Genomic DNA, 17,726 nt, shown 5'->3' with positions numbered 1-17,726 from the left:
TCTCTCTCTCTCTCTCTCTCTCTCTCTCTCTCTCTCTCTCTCTAGCATTCCTCCTCCAACAACAACAACACCTACTACTACTGCCACCACCTCCACTACTACTACAGCAACAACTACTACTCGTACTACTACAACAACTACATACTACCACTGCCTACTACAAACTACTAAACTATCACTACCTATGGTAAAATTATGGGCAATTCACACGTATAATGCATAGACATGTTAATTTCTTCTACAAATGGTTCTAGTGAATTCATTTTGAATCAAGCAGCGGTCCCAAAGCTGCCCACTTGGTAATAAATACGCGAGATCGTACCGGTTGGCTGGCCCGAATCAATGTTTGTTGTTTTTAAGTGTTCTACGGCACTTGCAACATATTAAGGTCATATCAGTGCCAGTAAAAAGGAAGAAAATAGGATAATAAAAAGTTATAGAATTACAATTAAAGCACCCAAAAAAAAGGGGAACTTAGTTCCAAGTAGGAAACAGATGTAGATTCCAAGAGCACACCATCAATGCACTAAGTTTGAGATCACCAAAAAGGTCTCATCCAGACACAAGTACAGGTTCCCAACTAAGAGGGACACACTCAAAAGTTTACAAATCACATAATACAATATGTAAACAAAAAATAATACAGTGCACAATAGAGAGATGATTTACAAGACAAAAAATATCATCTCCCAAAACTCTAACTATACATTCGACTGTTTCCCTCCCAGTCAAGGACTCCGGCTAGGGTCAGGACAAAACCGAGTAATCTCATTCCAAGACAAAGACAGAAAGCAAATTGGGAAAAAGCTATAAGGAGATAGACACAGTAATAATAATAATAATAATAATAATACACATTTATATAGCGCTCATTCTCGTGTAAAACACAAGCTCTGGGCACTTTACAATATAAATATCAATTTTAAGTGAAAAAAAACAAAAAACAAAATAATAATTCATAGCCAAATCAAGGATTCATATAGAGTCAAGAAAAACAAATACAGTAAAAATGTGTCTTGAGATTCTTTTTAAAAGTAGGTAAAGACTTGCACTCCCTCAGACCACGTGGCAGTTCATTCCAAATCTTGGGGCCGAAATAAGCAAACGATCTATCACCAAATTTTGTTCTTGATCTTTTTTCCGAAATTTTCGTTTGGTCATTACATGATCTTAAAGTGTAATTTTCAAATTTACACATGACCACGTGATCTGTGAGATATGCCGGTCCTATACCAACCAAACACTTATAAACAAGACACGCTGCTTTGTAATATGTGCGCTTTTCAATGGGCAACCAATGGAGAGATGCCAACAAAGGGGTTGCATGATCAAATTTTTTTTTTTGCCAAAAACTAATCTTGCTGCACTGTTTTGCAGCAGTTGTAATTGTTTAATAGAAGCCTGAGGCAAGTTGACAAGCAGCGAGTTACAATAATCTAGTTTCGAAAAAATGAGGGAAACAACCAATGTTTTACATGTTCCAATTGCAATATACTGACGGATCGAACTGATTTTCTTCAATTGAAAGTATAAAGATTTACAGAGAGCAGAAATGTGAGCTGACATTTTCATTTCTGAATCAAAATAGACACCCAAATTTTTCACAGTCTTTGAAACTTTGATCTTTTCACCCCCAATCAACACCTCAAGACCATCATTCACCTTCAACTGCCCTCTATTTCCCACAATCATCACTTCTGTTTTTGACTCATTCATTTTCAACTTGTTTGCATCCATCCACTCTTTCACATCCGTCACACATTCTTCCACACGTTTCACAATATTTTCGAGATTTTTAGTTTTATCAGTAGCATAAAGTTGCGTATCATCTGCATAGAGATGATAGCGCAGCCCATGACCAGTGATGACATTACATAATGGAGAAGTATACAAAACAAAAAGAATTGGACCCAAAACAGAGCCTTGAGGAACACCAAAAGACAATGTATGTTGACGAGAAAGTTTATCTAAAATCATAATCTGTTGCTTTCTGCCATCTAAATAAGATTCAAACCACTGCAAGACAGTCCCAGACAAGCCAAAAGTTATATTAAGTCGTTTAATGAGAATACCGTGATCAATAGTATCAAACGCCGCCGAAAGGTCTAACAATGTCAGAAGAGAAACAGAACCTTTATCTAAAACATCAAGCAAATCACTCGCAACAAAGCACAGAGCAGTAAGTGCCACCCTGCCCACCATGGGAGGAATCAATGTTTAAACTTGCTTTCCAAAATGAAACCAGTTAAACGCTGTACTAAAAAACATGTGTCGATATTTGAAGGACGAGTTTACTGGCCCTATTATTTTCGAAGACGTGTTTTCCCGAATACGGCAGTTAACTGGTTAACGACACTGACAACCAGTGAGTTATTTCTCAAAATATATCCCCTAATGTGACGTGTACTCCAAACATCTGGATGGCTAATAGAATAAGTGCAGATAGTTGACGGTATAAACAATATGTCCCAATATGTGACGTGCACTTCAAAGGCCGGAATGGCCAATAGAGCACACGCAGATAGCTGACGGTGTAAACAGTGCATCGAATATTTCATTAAAACAGGAATGTTGGTAAACAAACCATTGTGATTAATTGGCAACCGGTATTGTCGAGGCGAGGACAATGAAAAGGTGAAAGAAAGGTAGACGTCTAATCTGCTTTCCACTTTTTACTTACATTCACCTTAGGCATTTGATCCATAAACACATAAAAACACTAAGTACATATAAGTAGTTTGTGCGTTGGTACGTTATATCCGGCTGGCAAATGTTATGAGCTTTTTAAAAAAAATTAAACGAATAGCAACAATACACAATGCTTGGAGAGCCATAAGAATGTGTAATTGCTTAAATACGAAATATGCACGTATAGGCAGGTCTGACACCCAATCCCACTTATCGGCCTAGTTTAACATTGTCGTAATGGACAATATTTTGCGTCAATTTTTGAGACTTCCATTACAATTCTGAGACTATAAGGAATTAGGTTATCAGACCTGCAAATAAGTGCACGTCGCTTAAATCTGAATCTTCCGTTGAGCTGCAGCGGTTATGAGGGAATATTTTTTTAAAAGCCAGCTTCACCACAACTATGATGATGACAATGATAATAATAACAACAATAATAATAGCAATAATAATTATTATTACTATTATTGTCATCATCATTATTAATGACATAATTTCGGTCAAAGTCAAGCCTAATCTTTGTGATTGGTGTAGAAGAGCATAACATAATAACCAGGGCTGGCGAGTCGGAGTCGGAGTCGGTTGTTTGAGGGTGGAGTCGGTTTTAGAAGTCCCGACTCCGACTCCTTACCACTTTCAGACATTGCATTTTTATGGGTGTGTCTTTTTTACGAAACCTGCCGAAACCCGACGAATCCCGACAAAGTTATGGGAAGTAGGTGGCAGTGGGGAGTGAACCTAGAACTCAAGGAAGTGTGCACCATTGGGGAGTGAACCTGGGACTGGGTTTCGTAAAAAAGAACTAGTGCTTTTTTACGAAACCCGCCAAAACCCGACCATATCCAGCAACGTTATGGGAAGTAGACAACTGTGGGGAGTGAACCCGAGACTCAAGGAAGTGTACATCAGTCGGGAATGAACCTGAGACTAAGGTTATCGGCCGGTTTCGTGAAAAAGAATTAGTGCTTTATTACGAAACCCGCCGAAACCCGACAATATCCAGGTCCCAGGTTCACTCTCCACTGGCGCCCACCTCCTATTGTGTCAGGTTCATTCTCCTCTGGTACCATACTTTCGTATTCGGCTTCAACTTTCAATGTTATCCATGTCCCTTTAGTCCAAGGTTTATTTCCCACGGATATCCTGTTTACATAGTCCCAGGTTCACTCCCCACTGGCGCCCACCCCCTATAGTGTCAGGTTCATTCTCCTCTGGTACCAAGCTCTCATATCCGGCTTCAACTTTCAATGGTATCCATCTCCCTTTAGTCCCAGGTTTATTTCCCACTAATATCCTGTTTACATAGTCCCAGGTTCAATATGAATACGACACAGGATCCGATGAAGCCACACACGCACACACACACAATAAATGCAATTGTTGACAGATTTTATGTCAACTCATCACATCGTGGGAAAGCGCTTTAATTAATGAGCCGTCTGATGACGGATACCCATCACCAATAATACAACAATAATGAACACAATAACAACGGAGTATGGTATCGAGGTGAACGAAATATATCCATCTTATTTTCTTAAAAACTACAATTTTATATAATACGTGTACGCATTTGGGGAAAAAAATGATGGGTTATTAGCAGAGGAAATGAGTATGAGTGGGTTGTTTTAGATGTCAAAATGAAGTTACACAAGAATCACAGGATATCTTATATAAATGGGGACAGGAGTAATTTGTGCGTGTATTATTATTTCATAATTATCATTATTATTGAGGTGTCATAAAAAGCCAGGATAACCCGGGGCCAATTCCGTATGAAATATCAAATATTTATATTAGAGAAAAAAGAAAGAGAAAAACAAAACAAAAAACAAAAAAACATACATACTACATTACATTTTTCACGTGATTATAGTGGTAGTGGAAGTGTAGTAGTAGTAGTAGTAGTAGTAGTAGTAGTAGTAGTAGTAGTAGTAGCAGTAGTAAAAGCAGTAGCAGTAATAGTAGTAGTAGTACTAGTGGTAGTAGAAGTAGTAGATATAACTATAGAAGCAACCGAATTTAAATGGTGGTAAATATAAAGCAATTAAATGGCTAAAGAAGGGCAGAGAAAAAATTCTGACATAATGCAAGTTAAACCAGATCTGTCGGAACAAATTTATTATCTACTTTAAAGATTGACCCCACCTCCAGTCATCGAAACGATGTTTGTATCCGTGACCAAGTACTAATGGAGTATCTCACAAATTCATAAACGTATTCGTACAGAACACATGTATACATTTTTTTAAAAAGGCTATGCATGAAGATGAAGATTGATGGAAATATGTGTCACTAGTTTCTTAAAAATAATAAAAAAAAAAAACATCAAGCAAGGTTTCATCAGAAGAGAGTTAAACTTTAACCTCAAGGTCAATAATAAATCTAAGCATAATTTTGTAGATATAATAATATGAAAAAAAGGCGTCTTCTTTCAAAATATTCTAGCGAAAATAATTGACTAAGGCCTACACTTAAGATAATTGGAGACAGGATCGTGTTCCCAAAGGAAGTCTTTTCTAGATCTGGACGCTTGTCTCTCTCACAAGGCTACATCATTGCAGACCAGACATTGATTCGACTTACAAATGACAAAAATCCCTTTCAAAATGGCTAGTTGACTATATTTCAAATTTATTATTAAAATTTTTAGAAAGAAAATAAGAGGGGTCGCTGAAGCATGATTTACTCCTATTGGGGAGTCTTTCCACAAGTTCTTAGCAGTGAAGGGCAAAAGTCCCATAGAAAAAAAATACAAAAAAGAGCCACCCCCCACGAATATGCGAGGCCTTCCGAAAGCTCCTACATCCCCAGTATTCTTCTTCTAGTAGGGGGAAAATTTTTTAAAAATAATTAGCAGGGGGTTTGGGAGGGGGGAGACTTTTTAAAGAAAAAAAAACAGTTTCCCCCTCCCAAACCCCCGACTAGAACATTTAAAATAAAAAAACAAGAATACTGGGGATGTAGGAGCTTTCGGAAGGCCTCCCATTTATATTGATATAATATAACAATAAATAATTTTTAAAATAATAATAGATAAAATTAAATAACAAAGCAAAGCCAGTGCTAGGGACTTGCGGAAAAACAGCCCCCTACTCCGACGTGCACTTATTTACATATGTATTATGTACAAGCCGCCCTACTCCCCGCCATAATTTCATTTCTGGATTTTTCAGTTAAGTGTAAAACTAACTTAGCCTAATTGCATTATCACCATACCATTCTCCACACTCCCTCCAAAAAGAAAAAAATAGAGAAAAGTAGTGGAAGAAATAATGAATTGTAAAAGGGTAATTAAAAAGAAAAGAAAGACGCGGAGGACAACGCCCATTTCAGATTTCATCATCATCAGTTGTTGGCCTGCCTTCAGACATTGGCTGACAATGGTAAATAAAATTCGATTCTTATACAATTTAAGATTAGAAAACTCTACTTACAGCAAGTATTTCTTGACTCGAGTCCTGTTTGGTTGCCGCCTCAAAGTCTTGGTGGATGTCAGAGCGTATTGAACTTTTTGGAGCCAACTCAACAAAGCTCGATCACTCCGTCACTCACTCGCCACTCCCACAACTTGGATTTCGCGCCAGCAAAAAAAAAAAAAAAAACAAAATATTGCCAGATATTTTATAACTTAAGAGTAAAAATATATTTAGAAAGAAATCACAAAATGTTGGAATTTTGTTATATAGAATTAACTAATACTAAGAATACACAATTTCAACTCAACGCAATACTATTTAACTGTAATTACCTACACCAATAATAATGAGTGTCGAATAATTATTCATATTCTTTTATTTTAGACCCCGTAATTCATTTGCAACTTGAACTCTTTAATAATGTGCTAGAATATCGCAATTATTTTGATAATATTGTGATTTTTTGCAATTTGAATCTGAAATGGTTGCCATAAAACTGCTTTAATCAAAATCGTTTGATTCACTATGGCTGGTTGGTCAAAGACTTTATCCAATCTGTCAACTTTGAAACCAAGGTGAAGGACAAAGTTATGTTTATGTTTGTAGCAATGTGACCTGAGGGTTGTTATTTCTTAGTTGTGGGTGAGTGAAGGTGGAGCAGACGGAAGTTTTAGAGCGAGCGCGCCAAAATAGCCCAGCTCCGCTCAACAACACAAACAAATTTCGTACTTATTCACCTAATCAAAATCCGAAATACCAAAGGTGGAGGGAAATAACATCCGGATCTTATGATATTTCAACAATAAAAATAAAATATTTTAATTACGGTCTCCAAATAAAAAAAAACAACTCTCTCTCTCTCTCTCTCTCTCTCTCTCTCTCTCTCTCTCTCTCTCTCTCTCTCTCTCTCTCTCTCTCTCTCTTATACATACACATACTCTCCCCCCCCCCCCCTCTCTATCTCTCTCTCTTTCATTCTTTATCTTTCTTTCTCTCACACAAACATACACATCCTCTCTCTCTCTCTCTCTCTCTCTCTCTCTCTCTCTCTCTCTCTCTCTCTCTCTCTCTCTCTCTCTCTCTCCCGCTCGCTCTCTATTTCTCCATCTTTTTTTCAGTCTAAAAAATGTTGATCATTTTTATAACGCGATATCCACTGAACATACTCAATGCTCTTTACAAAGGGTCTCTACCATGGCCTACTTGAGTACTATCGTTACATCATGGTCAACAGCAACACTTGACATTTATTGGGATGAGACATGGTGTCACTTATTACAAAAAAAAAATCGACCGGGAACTCTGTTAACGGCCAGGTCTTCATAATTTTACACTCGAGTACGATGAAAGAATGAGTAGAGTGCCTTTACCTAGGACTCAACTTTAACCCCGCAATGAACAGAACTCAAATATGGGACCTATCAGTCCTATATATATATATATATATATATATATATATATATATATATATATATATATATATATATATATAAATACACATACTCACACAATCACACACACACACGCACTCACACACAAGGAAGGAGATTTCCTTCCAGCCAGGGCCAGGACAAAGCTAAGCAATCTCATTCCAAGAGAAGGACGAAAAGCAAACTGGAAAACAGACATAGAGGTCCATAGAAGACACAGTAAGCGACCTCCTACCCGACATAGGTTTGAGATCACTTAAAGGTCTAATCCAGACATAGACACAAAGAGGAATTCATTCAAATGTTTACAAATCATGGTATTCAAAACAAAAATATAGCAGGGCGGGGGGGGGGGATATCCCAAAACAATAACTATACATTTGACGATTTCCCTCCCAGCCAAGGATTCCGGACAGGGCCAGGACAAAGCCAAGTAATCTCATTCCAAGACAAAGACAAAAAGCAAGTTGGAAAACAGCTAGGACGGTAAAATACACAGAATGTGACTCCCTTACTACTATACTGTCGTACTCTGGAAAACCCCATATTTTAAAATTAATTTGGTCAGAAAACTCGCCCTTCAAATATCGATCGTATTTATATGATCCTCATCTTGGAAAAAAAAAACTTTCAAATTTCACGAAGTCCCAGGTTTGAGAGTTGTTTCCCCCCCCCCCCCCCCACAAGATAAGGGTCATTTAAATGGATCGATATTTGAAGGACGAGTTTTCTGACCAAATTTTCAAATATGGGTTTTTCCAGAGTACGTAGTATGAGATGACCAACAAACCCGAGTGAATCCCTTTTCTGGTATCTCGTCATATTTCTTGAGCATAACACAGCTTACTCACTTTCCTGTGTGACACATGGCTGCACTATGTGGTCGATGCAACCATCATCGTTACCACCACTAACAACAACCACATCATCCCCATCATTATCATTACTATCATCATCATCATCATCATCATCATCATGGCAATCCTTACTACTATACCGCCGCCGTATCGTATTCATTATCATCACTACCGCTTCTACGACCACCACCATACCATCATCACTTCCAAGACTGCTTCAACTCCAACCACATCTTCATCATCATCACCACTACAACCGCCAGAACTAACACACCATCAATATTACCACCACTACTACAACCACAACATTGACATTACCACTACTACCATTAGATCGCCATCACTACCATTACTATTTAAATACAATTCCCCTTATTAATCCCATTGGGGAAATTTGTCCTTAGGGTCTATTCCAATGGAAGACTGGAATAACCCATGCTTCAGCGGCAGTGCAACGCCGCAAATTGAGCTAGGGCGAGATGACTTGCTCAAGGCCACACAGCGCAGTGGCGGGTGACCAAATTCCGTACCTTTCGGGTAAGAAGTAAAGACCGTACCGCTGAGCCAAGCTGCCCCACTACTGCACCAACATCCCATCCTCTTCATCATCACTAACAATAATACATCCAAACTTTTTTTGTTTTTCTTTTGGTTTTTCTTTTGTCTTTATTTTTTTTAATTCATTATTTTATATTTCAAGTGTCTTTAAAAGACTTATATCTAATAAACACCAATAAAACACTAGGAAAAAAATATCACTTTTATTAAGAATCATCACTTGGATCATTTATCAAATTCTGACAGTTTTGCAAACTACGTTATAGTTATAGCCAACATTTCCATTCTAAATCTTTGACACAGTCAAACAGCATCTCAACGACAATATATGACACTACTCCTAAATATCAATCATTTCAATGACACAGAAAGTAATCGTTAAACTCACTATCTGTTATTTTAATTATTTACCTTTTTTAAAGTCCTTCAGAGCCATTAGGCCCATGGTGCCAGAATTTATCACAATTTCTACAGCATGAAACGGACAATGAAATTGTGTGCTACCCTTTGGATAGGATGTTAGTCTATCGCAAAGTACTTTCTGCCAGATTTAACAGACCCAGCTACCCAATCATTGCTGGGTGGCCAAGGGGGTCAGAAATATATCTCGACTACACCCAGGATAGATCTTGGTGTTCTACCAAGTGGGCCATCGGGACCTCCATATTCCGTTATGCCCGCAAATTTTATACAAGTAATTTCAAAATCTTCATAAAAAAATGGAAACTAGTATACTTTTGTTGATCAAATTCATTTTTAAAGCAATGTTGACTTCGTCAAAAAAAATCTTTTGACAAAACTATAAGTGTACAGAAATGTAAACAGTACATCAAAGAATAAATTCGGTCATTTATTTCGAGAAGTAGACGAAAAGTAACCAAATATGAACAAACAAAAAAATAACCTCAAGGTACTCTCCTCATTTTTATAAAAATGTCACTGATAAATCATTTCTCGGAAAAAAGTCGAGATGATTCATTGATGATATGTAACTAATTAGGAGGGTGTTAGCTGCTTATCTTAACAATTGTGTCTGTAGCATCACCTCTACAATCATAGGAGAATTCAAAGTGTTCCTATGTGTGTGTGTTCTCTATACAGATATCACAACAAGAAAACAATGGATAATGTTAACAGCTAGTAAATCAGACCAAAAAAATTAAAACAAAAAAAAAAAACCCTAAAAAACTTTAGCATTTATATAGCGCAATATCCATTAAACGTGCTCAAAGTGATTTACAAAGGGTCCCTGACCAACAGCAACACGTAACATGTAGAACGGACACGATGCTTGTTAGGCAATATCACAATTTTTTCTGACAGTGAAAATGCTGTTAACGGCCAGGTACTCATTTTACACCTGAGTATGGTGAGAGAATGTGAGTAAAGAGCCTTTTCCAAGAACTCAACTATGCGCTGAGCGAGGCTAGAACCCAGGACCTTCCAATCCGAAAACAAGTGTCAAACCACAAGACCACATAGTTGTACTACTACAACTTATAAACTATTTACATCCTAAACAAAATATTTTTAAGGATACCAAATCAATAAAAACTAGGAGTTGTTAATACCCTATGGACGGAGTGCAACATAATGTATGGAAGAAGGTCAAGGTCACTTGAATTGTGTGTCTGTGAGGTGGAGCAGTGAGATCATGAACTCACAACACAGCCTACATTACATCCAAGGGTTCTAGTGGAAAATATGGACCTTGTATCGATGACTTTAGAAAAAAGTTATAAACAAATATAAATATAATAGCTTCAAAAAAAAGAAAAAAATACCAACCACTGAACGTTTTGGGCTCACAATCTTTCTTCAGCCAACAACAAAAAAAACAATAAAAACATTACTAAAAACCAGATCGGCTAATGTATTTATGTTTTCAATGTTTTTTGTTTTGGCTGATGAAGGATTTTGAGCCCATAAAGTTCGTGTTTGGTATTTTGTTGTTTTTTGAAGCTGGGTTAAATTAATGTTTGTTTATTTCTTTTTACATTTTGTTCACATCTTCCTCTGCCACCCAGAAGACAAGGGGTAGCTGGCTGTTGGATCTGGCAGAAAGTAATCTGTGAAAGACCAGTGTCCTATTAGAGGGGTAACAAACAATTATTACTGTCAATTAAATGCCTATTACCTAATATAAAGGAGTTTTTTGAAAAAGGCATGGAAGAATGCAGCAAGGAAATGTAACGAGTAACCAACTCATGATTCATTAGAGGTAAAGCATTTGTTCATAAGATTATTTTACAATGATATCCATAACATGGAATAAAAACCAAAAGCAAAATAAACAAAAAACTAGAGCATTTATATAGTACAATATCCACAACTTCCGCTCAGATCGCTTTACAAGGTTCCCTAGCCAACAGTAACATGTAACATGTAGAACGCGGAATATAAAAAACAAGGTCTAAAAGAAACAACTTGATCAAAAAGACTGAATTTTGCCATCATTGAAAAGAATTCTAAAAGCCTGTCACACATTCAGGTCATTCAGTACAAGTGAAATGAAAGATGATGGAATTGTCAAAAAAAAACCCTGGAAGATTAAGAACTACAAACAAGCCTGCACTTACAATAGGGAATGAGATTAGCGGAAGAGTAGCGTCTCTTGATTGGACGTCACCGGCAGAGAAGTTATTTGTAAACAAACCGAATCTTCGTCTCCAACTACAAGCCAAGGGCTCCAAATACAAAATTTATTATTCATATTTCTTTAGTTTTCTCCATTATGAAATGTTAACAAAATATGATGTAGACTACAAATTAAAAATAAAAGATGTTGATAAATAATACAATACGATGAGACAACCATTCCTAAACTTACTGAACTTCCCGCTAATGATTGGTACTAATAATGGTGATAGCGTCTGTCTGTTGTCAAGACGCGACTTCCAACAAAGGAGCGCTACTCTGTTTTAAAATCTCATTCCCTATACAAGTGATGAAGACAAAGTAACATGAAGGGATTTTTTGATTGAAACATAAATTAAGTAGATCTCAAAAGCGCTGAGTATTTTTAAAAAAAAAAAAAGTTATGCTTTGATATAGTGCAGTATCTAAACATGTTCAAAGCGCTTTACATGGGGTCCCTGGCCAACAACAACACTTAACATGTAGGACTACACAGGACGTCTGTTAGATGATATTACAATTTTTTGGACAAAGACAATGCTGCTAACAGCCAGGTACTCATTTAAATTTTCAAATTCTCCCTAGCCATCAACAGAAAAGATTATTTAATACTAACACCATCCAAAAAAGGAATTCTCTCCTCGAAAATATCAAAAAAAGTAATGGCCAACTGGAATTTGACAGAGAAATTGATAAAATTAAAGTGCTCACCACTCTCACGGTCCGGATTATCTTCAATGTACGGAATTGCGACTATATGACAAGACAAGACAAGATGATTCACACATCCAGTAGGTACCGTCTCCTTTTTATTATTTGAATTTAGTATCTCCATTTAACTCATCATCACAGTCATTATGTATAAATGTATTGGGAAAGGAACAAGAAGGGAAGTGGCTTAAAATGTCTTAAATCTTTTCTATTGATTTGGACAATGAATATTTGGAAGAAAAAAAAACCCAACCATCTATAATAATTTATGTGTAAAATTCAGCTGTGAGATTTATGTGAAGGAATGAAAAATCAAATAATGATAAACATTACTTTCATCTCTCTGTACATCCTATAATAAATATTTGAGAACTCTCACACACACTGTCACATGCACTCTTACACACACTGTCACACACATCATCACACACACTATCACACAGAGTGTCACACACACACATACACACTGTCACACACACACACACACACACACACTCTCACACACACCCGTCGCCACACACTGTCACCATGCAAAGCTCATTATTCAATTAGCTTAATTACTCCATTTCACACATATCTGAGTAAAGAAAATCATTTTAGTATTACTGATCCAGCGTGTCAAAACAGTGCCATGTCGGGATGAATCGGGACCCCAAAAGTGAATGTTGAATTGAAATAATAAGATATACCAACTTTCAAATTGTTTCAATATCAGAAATTTTATCAAATCGAATAGAAATAAACACAACGTTTGATATTTGTATAAATTCAATTTCCAGCATGTAGCACCTAGGTCATCCAGACATGAATACCAATTTGAGATGGTGGGTCACATTTGTACCAAAAAATGTTTTTTTTAAAACAGAATGTCGGTTATCTTGTTCTCTTCTCCATTAATAAATCCAAAAGGCTGTTTCCTGTGACAACTGCTGTCGTTGCTATAATCACTTTGAATCCTGAAAGTTAAAAGAATATAATTACATAAAGGATGATTATAGAGCAAAAATGCACATAGCAGCACAGAAATCTCAAACATGCAAAAATCAGAAAACTCAAAAACGTCTCAATTCCCTCTTTTAATTACTCTATTTTTATAGTAATTGTGACATGAAAATCGCGAACACTTTTGCAGGCCAGCATGGAAATCTTGAACAAACTGGACATTCACTTTTGTGTTCGTTCATAAAATTCTTTTGTCTTATGTTTGAATTGAACGAAAATGAAAGCTATCATCGCTCTCCGTGATGGACCAGAAATTTTGTCTTGACTGTTGATTTAAAGTTGGCAATTTTTACCATGTCGATGTCGCTATCCAGGATTTTTATTAAAATGCATGTCTTTATGGTGAGTTTTTTTATTACTTATGATATATATACAGTGCACTCTCCCGATAACGACATGGCTCGGGACCAGAGGTGCATGTCGTTATCGGGAACATGTCGTTATTCGGAAAATTTCAAGATGGCGGAAAAAGGGGTGTGGTTAGACCCTTAGAATGTACATTAATGTACCAACCATAGTGGGTGATCAGTGATCGGACTTTCCAAACATGTAAAATACACGAAGTGTGTGTGGGTGTGTGTGTAGTTTTTTTTTGTTTGTTTTGTTTTTGTTTTTGTTGTTGTTTTTTGTGTGTCATTTTCCCTCTGTTGTTTATCCGGGTTTGGGACCGGCATGAGTGCAGCTGTATTTAATAATACAACTGAACACATGGCCACATTAAAAATGTTTTTTTTTTGGGGTTTTTTTTTGTTTTGTTGTTGTTTTGTTTTGTTTTTGTTTTTTTTTTGTTTTGTTTTTTTTTTTAAACTAACTGTCGGATTTCCATTTAGAGAAGAAATCCATAATCCCGGTCTGTCGCTTGTTGCTGTAAATCATAGGGCCGACTTTATCTTCCATCTGATGCAACAGGCAACAAGTCGAAAATAGATGCACCATCCTTATGTTGCGGTGCAAACCGTCTGAGAGTTTGTAGTGCCGAATTTGCGTCACTACCCGTGACAAGAGGGCAGCTTCATCTTCATCATCGTCGTTACTGGAAACAACATTTTAGCTATTTTTATTTTTGTATCTAGCAAAGTCACAGCCGATTATTGCTAACTCAATGTCGTTATCCGGAGAGTGGTCTAAAAAGTATGTCATTATTTAGAGAGTTTTATTACTAATAACATATAGTAAAAAAAATCGGGACCGGGGGCCAATGTCGTTATCGGGAGAATGTCGTTATTCGGAGAGGTCGTTATCGGGAGAGTGCACTGTATATATATAGGGGAAAAAAATCAGGATTTGGACTCCATGTCACTACAGAAAGGATATCATTACAAGTGGGCAACACTGTATCTCTCATTCACACAAAAGAAAAATGCAAATAAAATTAATTCTGATGAAGAAAACCTGTTTTAATTGATAAATCATTAAAAGAAAATATAAATAACAAATGACAACTGCTTCATAGAAAGGATTCTTACAAAAATGAAATCTGACAACAACAAATTTTCAATCTATGAGCAGCTACAAGTGCCGTTAATTCCTTACCATGTGATCTGGCAATGAAACGAAGAGCGGCTATTTCACTAAAGGTACATCCACCCAGGAAATAAACCAGAATCACTTTCAGGGCTGGATCAATAGCATTACTCCTGGCCTTCCCTGCAGAATGAAAATACAAGATTGAATATTTACTTTAAAGACTGAAAAGGGGTCTCAATTGCTCAGTTGGTAGAGACCTTGCTTCACAATCAAAGGGGCCAAGATCGACCCTGGGTGCAGTCGATATTTTTTTTTCTGACCCCTCTGTCCACCCAGCAGTGATTGAATTTAAAATCTGAGTTACGGTGTTAGAGTTTGTTCTTGGGGTCTATACTTATATTGATGGAAATTGATGCAGTCTTAAGCTGAAATTTGAGGGAAAAAAGTGAAAACAAAAAATTTACTTTCTATTTATTTGCTAGTGTCATCGGGTTCATTCTCATATCACACTGTACTGAATGAAGGAATTTAAAAAATGGAGTTTTCATTCTTTCACACAATAAAACATTTTGAGATTCTTGCAGAAACACGTTTTAAAATGCTGTCACAAATATTATTTTTTTAAATCATCGATTAAAAATCATCGACAAAAATATGATTGACTTACCCACTGATTTATTTGTTGTCACACTCTCATGCAAACCTCCAATAAGATTCCCTACACCTTGCAATCCGATTAAAGTGTCTTGTGTCATTATCTAAATGGAACAATGATTTAAATACAATGTAAGCCACCTACACCTTGTAATCCAACTAAAGTGTCTTGTGTCATTATCTAAATTCATTATCTAAATGGAACAATGATTTAAATACAATGTAAACCAAAGAACTGATTACAATCTTATTAAATATTTGGCAAATTGGATTATTTGTAACATGAAGGCTCGGAAACCACTTGACCAAAAACGCCAAATTTTGCATGTGTTTACAATTGACATGAAGATAGCTATTATAAGATTGATTAGACATTGTGATGATTTTATCGAAAAATTTGTTCCATCTAACTCTATCGAAACACAGATGTCATCATTTTTAGCATGTAGGTAGTGTGTCAACCTTCCAGTTAGTAAGTATGACAATGAGGTGGGATTACTTGCATTGAATCAATATCAGTTAGTGGTTCCTCTAATTGTTTTGAATACAATCAAATTGCTAGAATATATTTGAACCATTTTCCGTTCTAAACATTAGGAAAGAATTATACAATAAGTCAGCGAAATTTATAATATTAAATGCAGAAAATAGAAAATCTCCCTCCGTGCCCAAATAAAAAGCTCCCTGCAGTTCTCTTACGAAATTGAAAAATATAATGTGTATTAAGACAATAGAAGTTTCTAATTTGATTCAACACTTAAATCATAACTTTTGAGTTGACTGACTTATATTCATGTTAATTGAACGGACAGCTGTGCTTGTTAAAATCCAGTTTTTAAAAAGGAAAGGGCTGAATAAAGTGTAGCAACCACAATGTCAACAACAACAGCAAGAAAACAAAGACAAACCACCCAACATACAAACAAACAAACAAAAACCACAAAAATAGATTTAAACATTTTTTATCACGATCAAAACATAAGATTAGATGTCGGTATCTACCACTAGCTATGCATCATCAAATAGAAAAGGTTTAACAGGTTTGTGGGTATGGATATATGATCATGTGTTGTGCAGTTTATGACCCGTATGAGAGAAAAATGTAAACCTGTGTAAGACGAAAACCTATCTATGATGAAATTTTGTTCCCCATGAACATTTGGTTCCGTCTTACACAGGTTGGCTCCATATCTTAAGTTCTTTAATCTGAAATTTTGAAGTAAAAATGCTGATAAGTTGTTTATACATTAATATTGAATACCTGCTCAATCAATTTGCATGGCAAAGGTGTGTACGCTCCACTAAACACATAAGACAAATCATTTGGATCTTTCAAGTTGATGTCTGCTTTTGGCACTAAAGTAAACTTTTTATTCAAAGCTTTGTAATTTGATTTCCGAGTAGTTGTTGAGGACTTTGAATTTGCAGTTTCCTGTTCCTTAAAAAGACCAATCTTTTTTAAATTAAACATGGTGACCAGGTGGTGAAATCCATGACTCTGTAGGACAGAAAAAAACATATCTATATAGGTCATAATATCTCAATGCAACCCCTAAATATATGACAATTTGTATGAAAACTTCAATGCATCCCCTAAATTATGTGACAATTTATATGAAAATCTCACTGCATCCTATAAATTATATGACAATTCATATGAAAACTTCACTGCAGCCTCTAAATCATATGACAGTTTATACGAAAACCTCACTGCATCCCCTAAATAATATGAAAATTTATATGAAAACCTCACTGCATCCCCTAAATATATGAAAATTTATATGAAAACCATCCCCTTAACATGACAAGTGTTATATCATGCATGTTATCCTACCTAATGGGACACAACATGTAAAAGTACAAAGTAAACAAAAAGGATAAATAACATAAACAGTTGCATTGCTGTTTATCTACATGGCTCAGTCGATGTGCACTTATTTGCAGGTCTGATAACCCAATTCATTATCAGCTCATTATTGTAATGAAATTTCCAAAAATTATGCAAAATATTTTCCATTACAACAATGTTAAACTAGGCCCATAATCTGGTTCGGATGTCAGACTTGCTTATATGTACGCATCAGGCTCAGGACAGCTAATCTCACTCACATGAATGAATTGAGTTTTCAATGATTTATAATCCTTGGCAGAGAGACCCTCCTGGGTTTGGGACAACAAGCACATTAACTTCAAGGTCAGCAAATCAGAAAACTGGGATAAAAAAGGGATAAAAACATTACAGTCTAAAAAGGACAAGTTGTATGAAACAAATCTGTAGTTTTATATGTCGGGTGCAGGGG

The 17,726-nt window shown here is 36.1% G+C and overlaps 2 protein-coding genes across 3 annotated transcripts in view; both read right to left on the bottom strand.

Moving 5' to 3' along the window:
* The window catches only part of LOC144964981 (solute carrier family 28 member 3-like), a 47,369-nt gene extending 41,107 nt beyond the window's left edge, over positions 1 to 6,262 (bottom strand). Inside the window, exon 1 of the mRNA XM_078899800.1 lies at positions 6,129 to 6,262. The gene's annotated coding sequence lies outside the window, so the exon portion shown is untranslated. The remainder of the gene's footprint in view (positions 1 to 6,128) is intronic.
* Positions 6,263 to 9,139: 2,877 nt separating this feature from the next.
* The window catches only part of LOC144964977 (vacuolar protein sorting-associated protein 33B-like), a 28,485-nt gene continuing 19,898 nt past the window's right edge, over positions 9,140 to 17,726 (bottom strand). For both annotated transcript variants that reach the window (XM_078899795.1, XM_078899794.1), the window contains 5 exons: positions 17,536 to 17,637; positions 16,688 to 16,924; positions 15,440 to 15,530; positions 14,839 to 14,952; positions 9,140 to 13,259 (listed from right to left, as the gene is read on the bottom strand). In XM_078899795.1, the coding sequence (XP_078755921.1) occupies positions 13,177 to 13,259; positions 14,839 to 14,952; positions 15,440 to 15,530; positions 16,688 to 16,924; positions 17,536 to 17,637 (627 nt within the window). In that variant the 3' untranslated portion in view covers positions 9,140 to 13,176. The remainder of the gene's footprint in view (positions 13,260 to 14,838; positions 14,953 to 15,439; positions 15,531 to 16,687; positions 16,925 to 17,535; positions 17,638 to 17,726) is intronic.

Source organism: Berghia stephanieae, chromosome 2, assembly GCF_034508935.2.
Source record: "Berghia stephanieae isolate SIO BIC M18660-M18661 chromosome 2, UCSD_Bste_1.3, whole genome shotgun sequence".
Classification (NCBI taxonomy): domain Eukaryota; kingdom Metazoa; phylum Mollusca; class Gastropoda; order Nudibranchia; family Aeolidiidae; genus Berghia; species Berghia stephanieae.
This window is presented reverse-complemented; position numbering and strand designations above follow the sequence as displayed.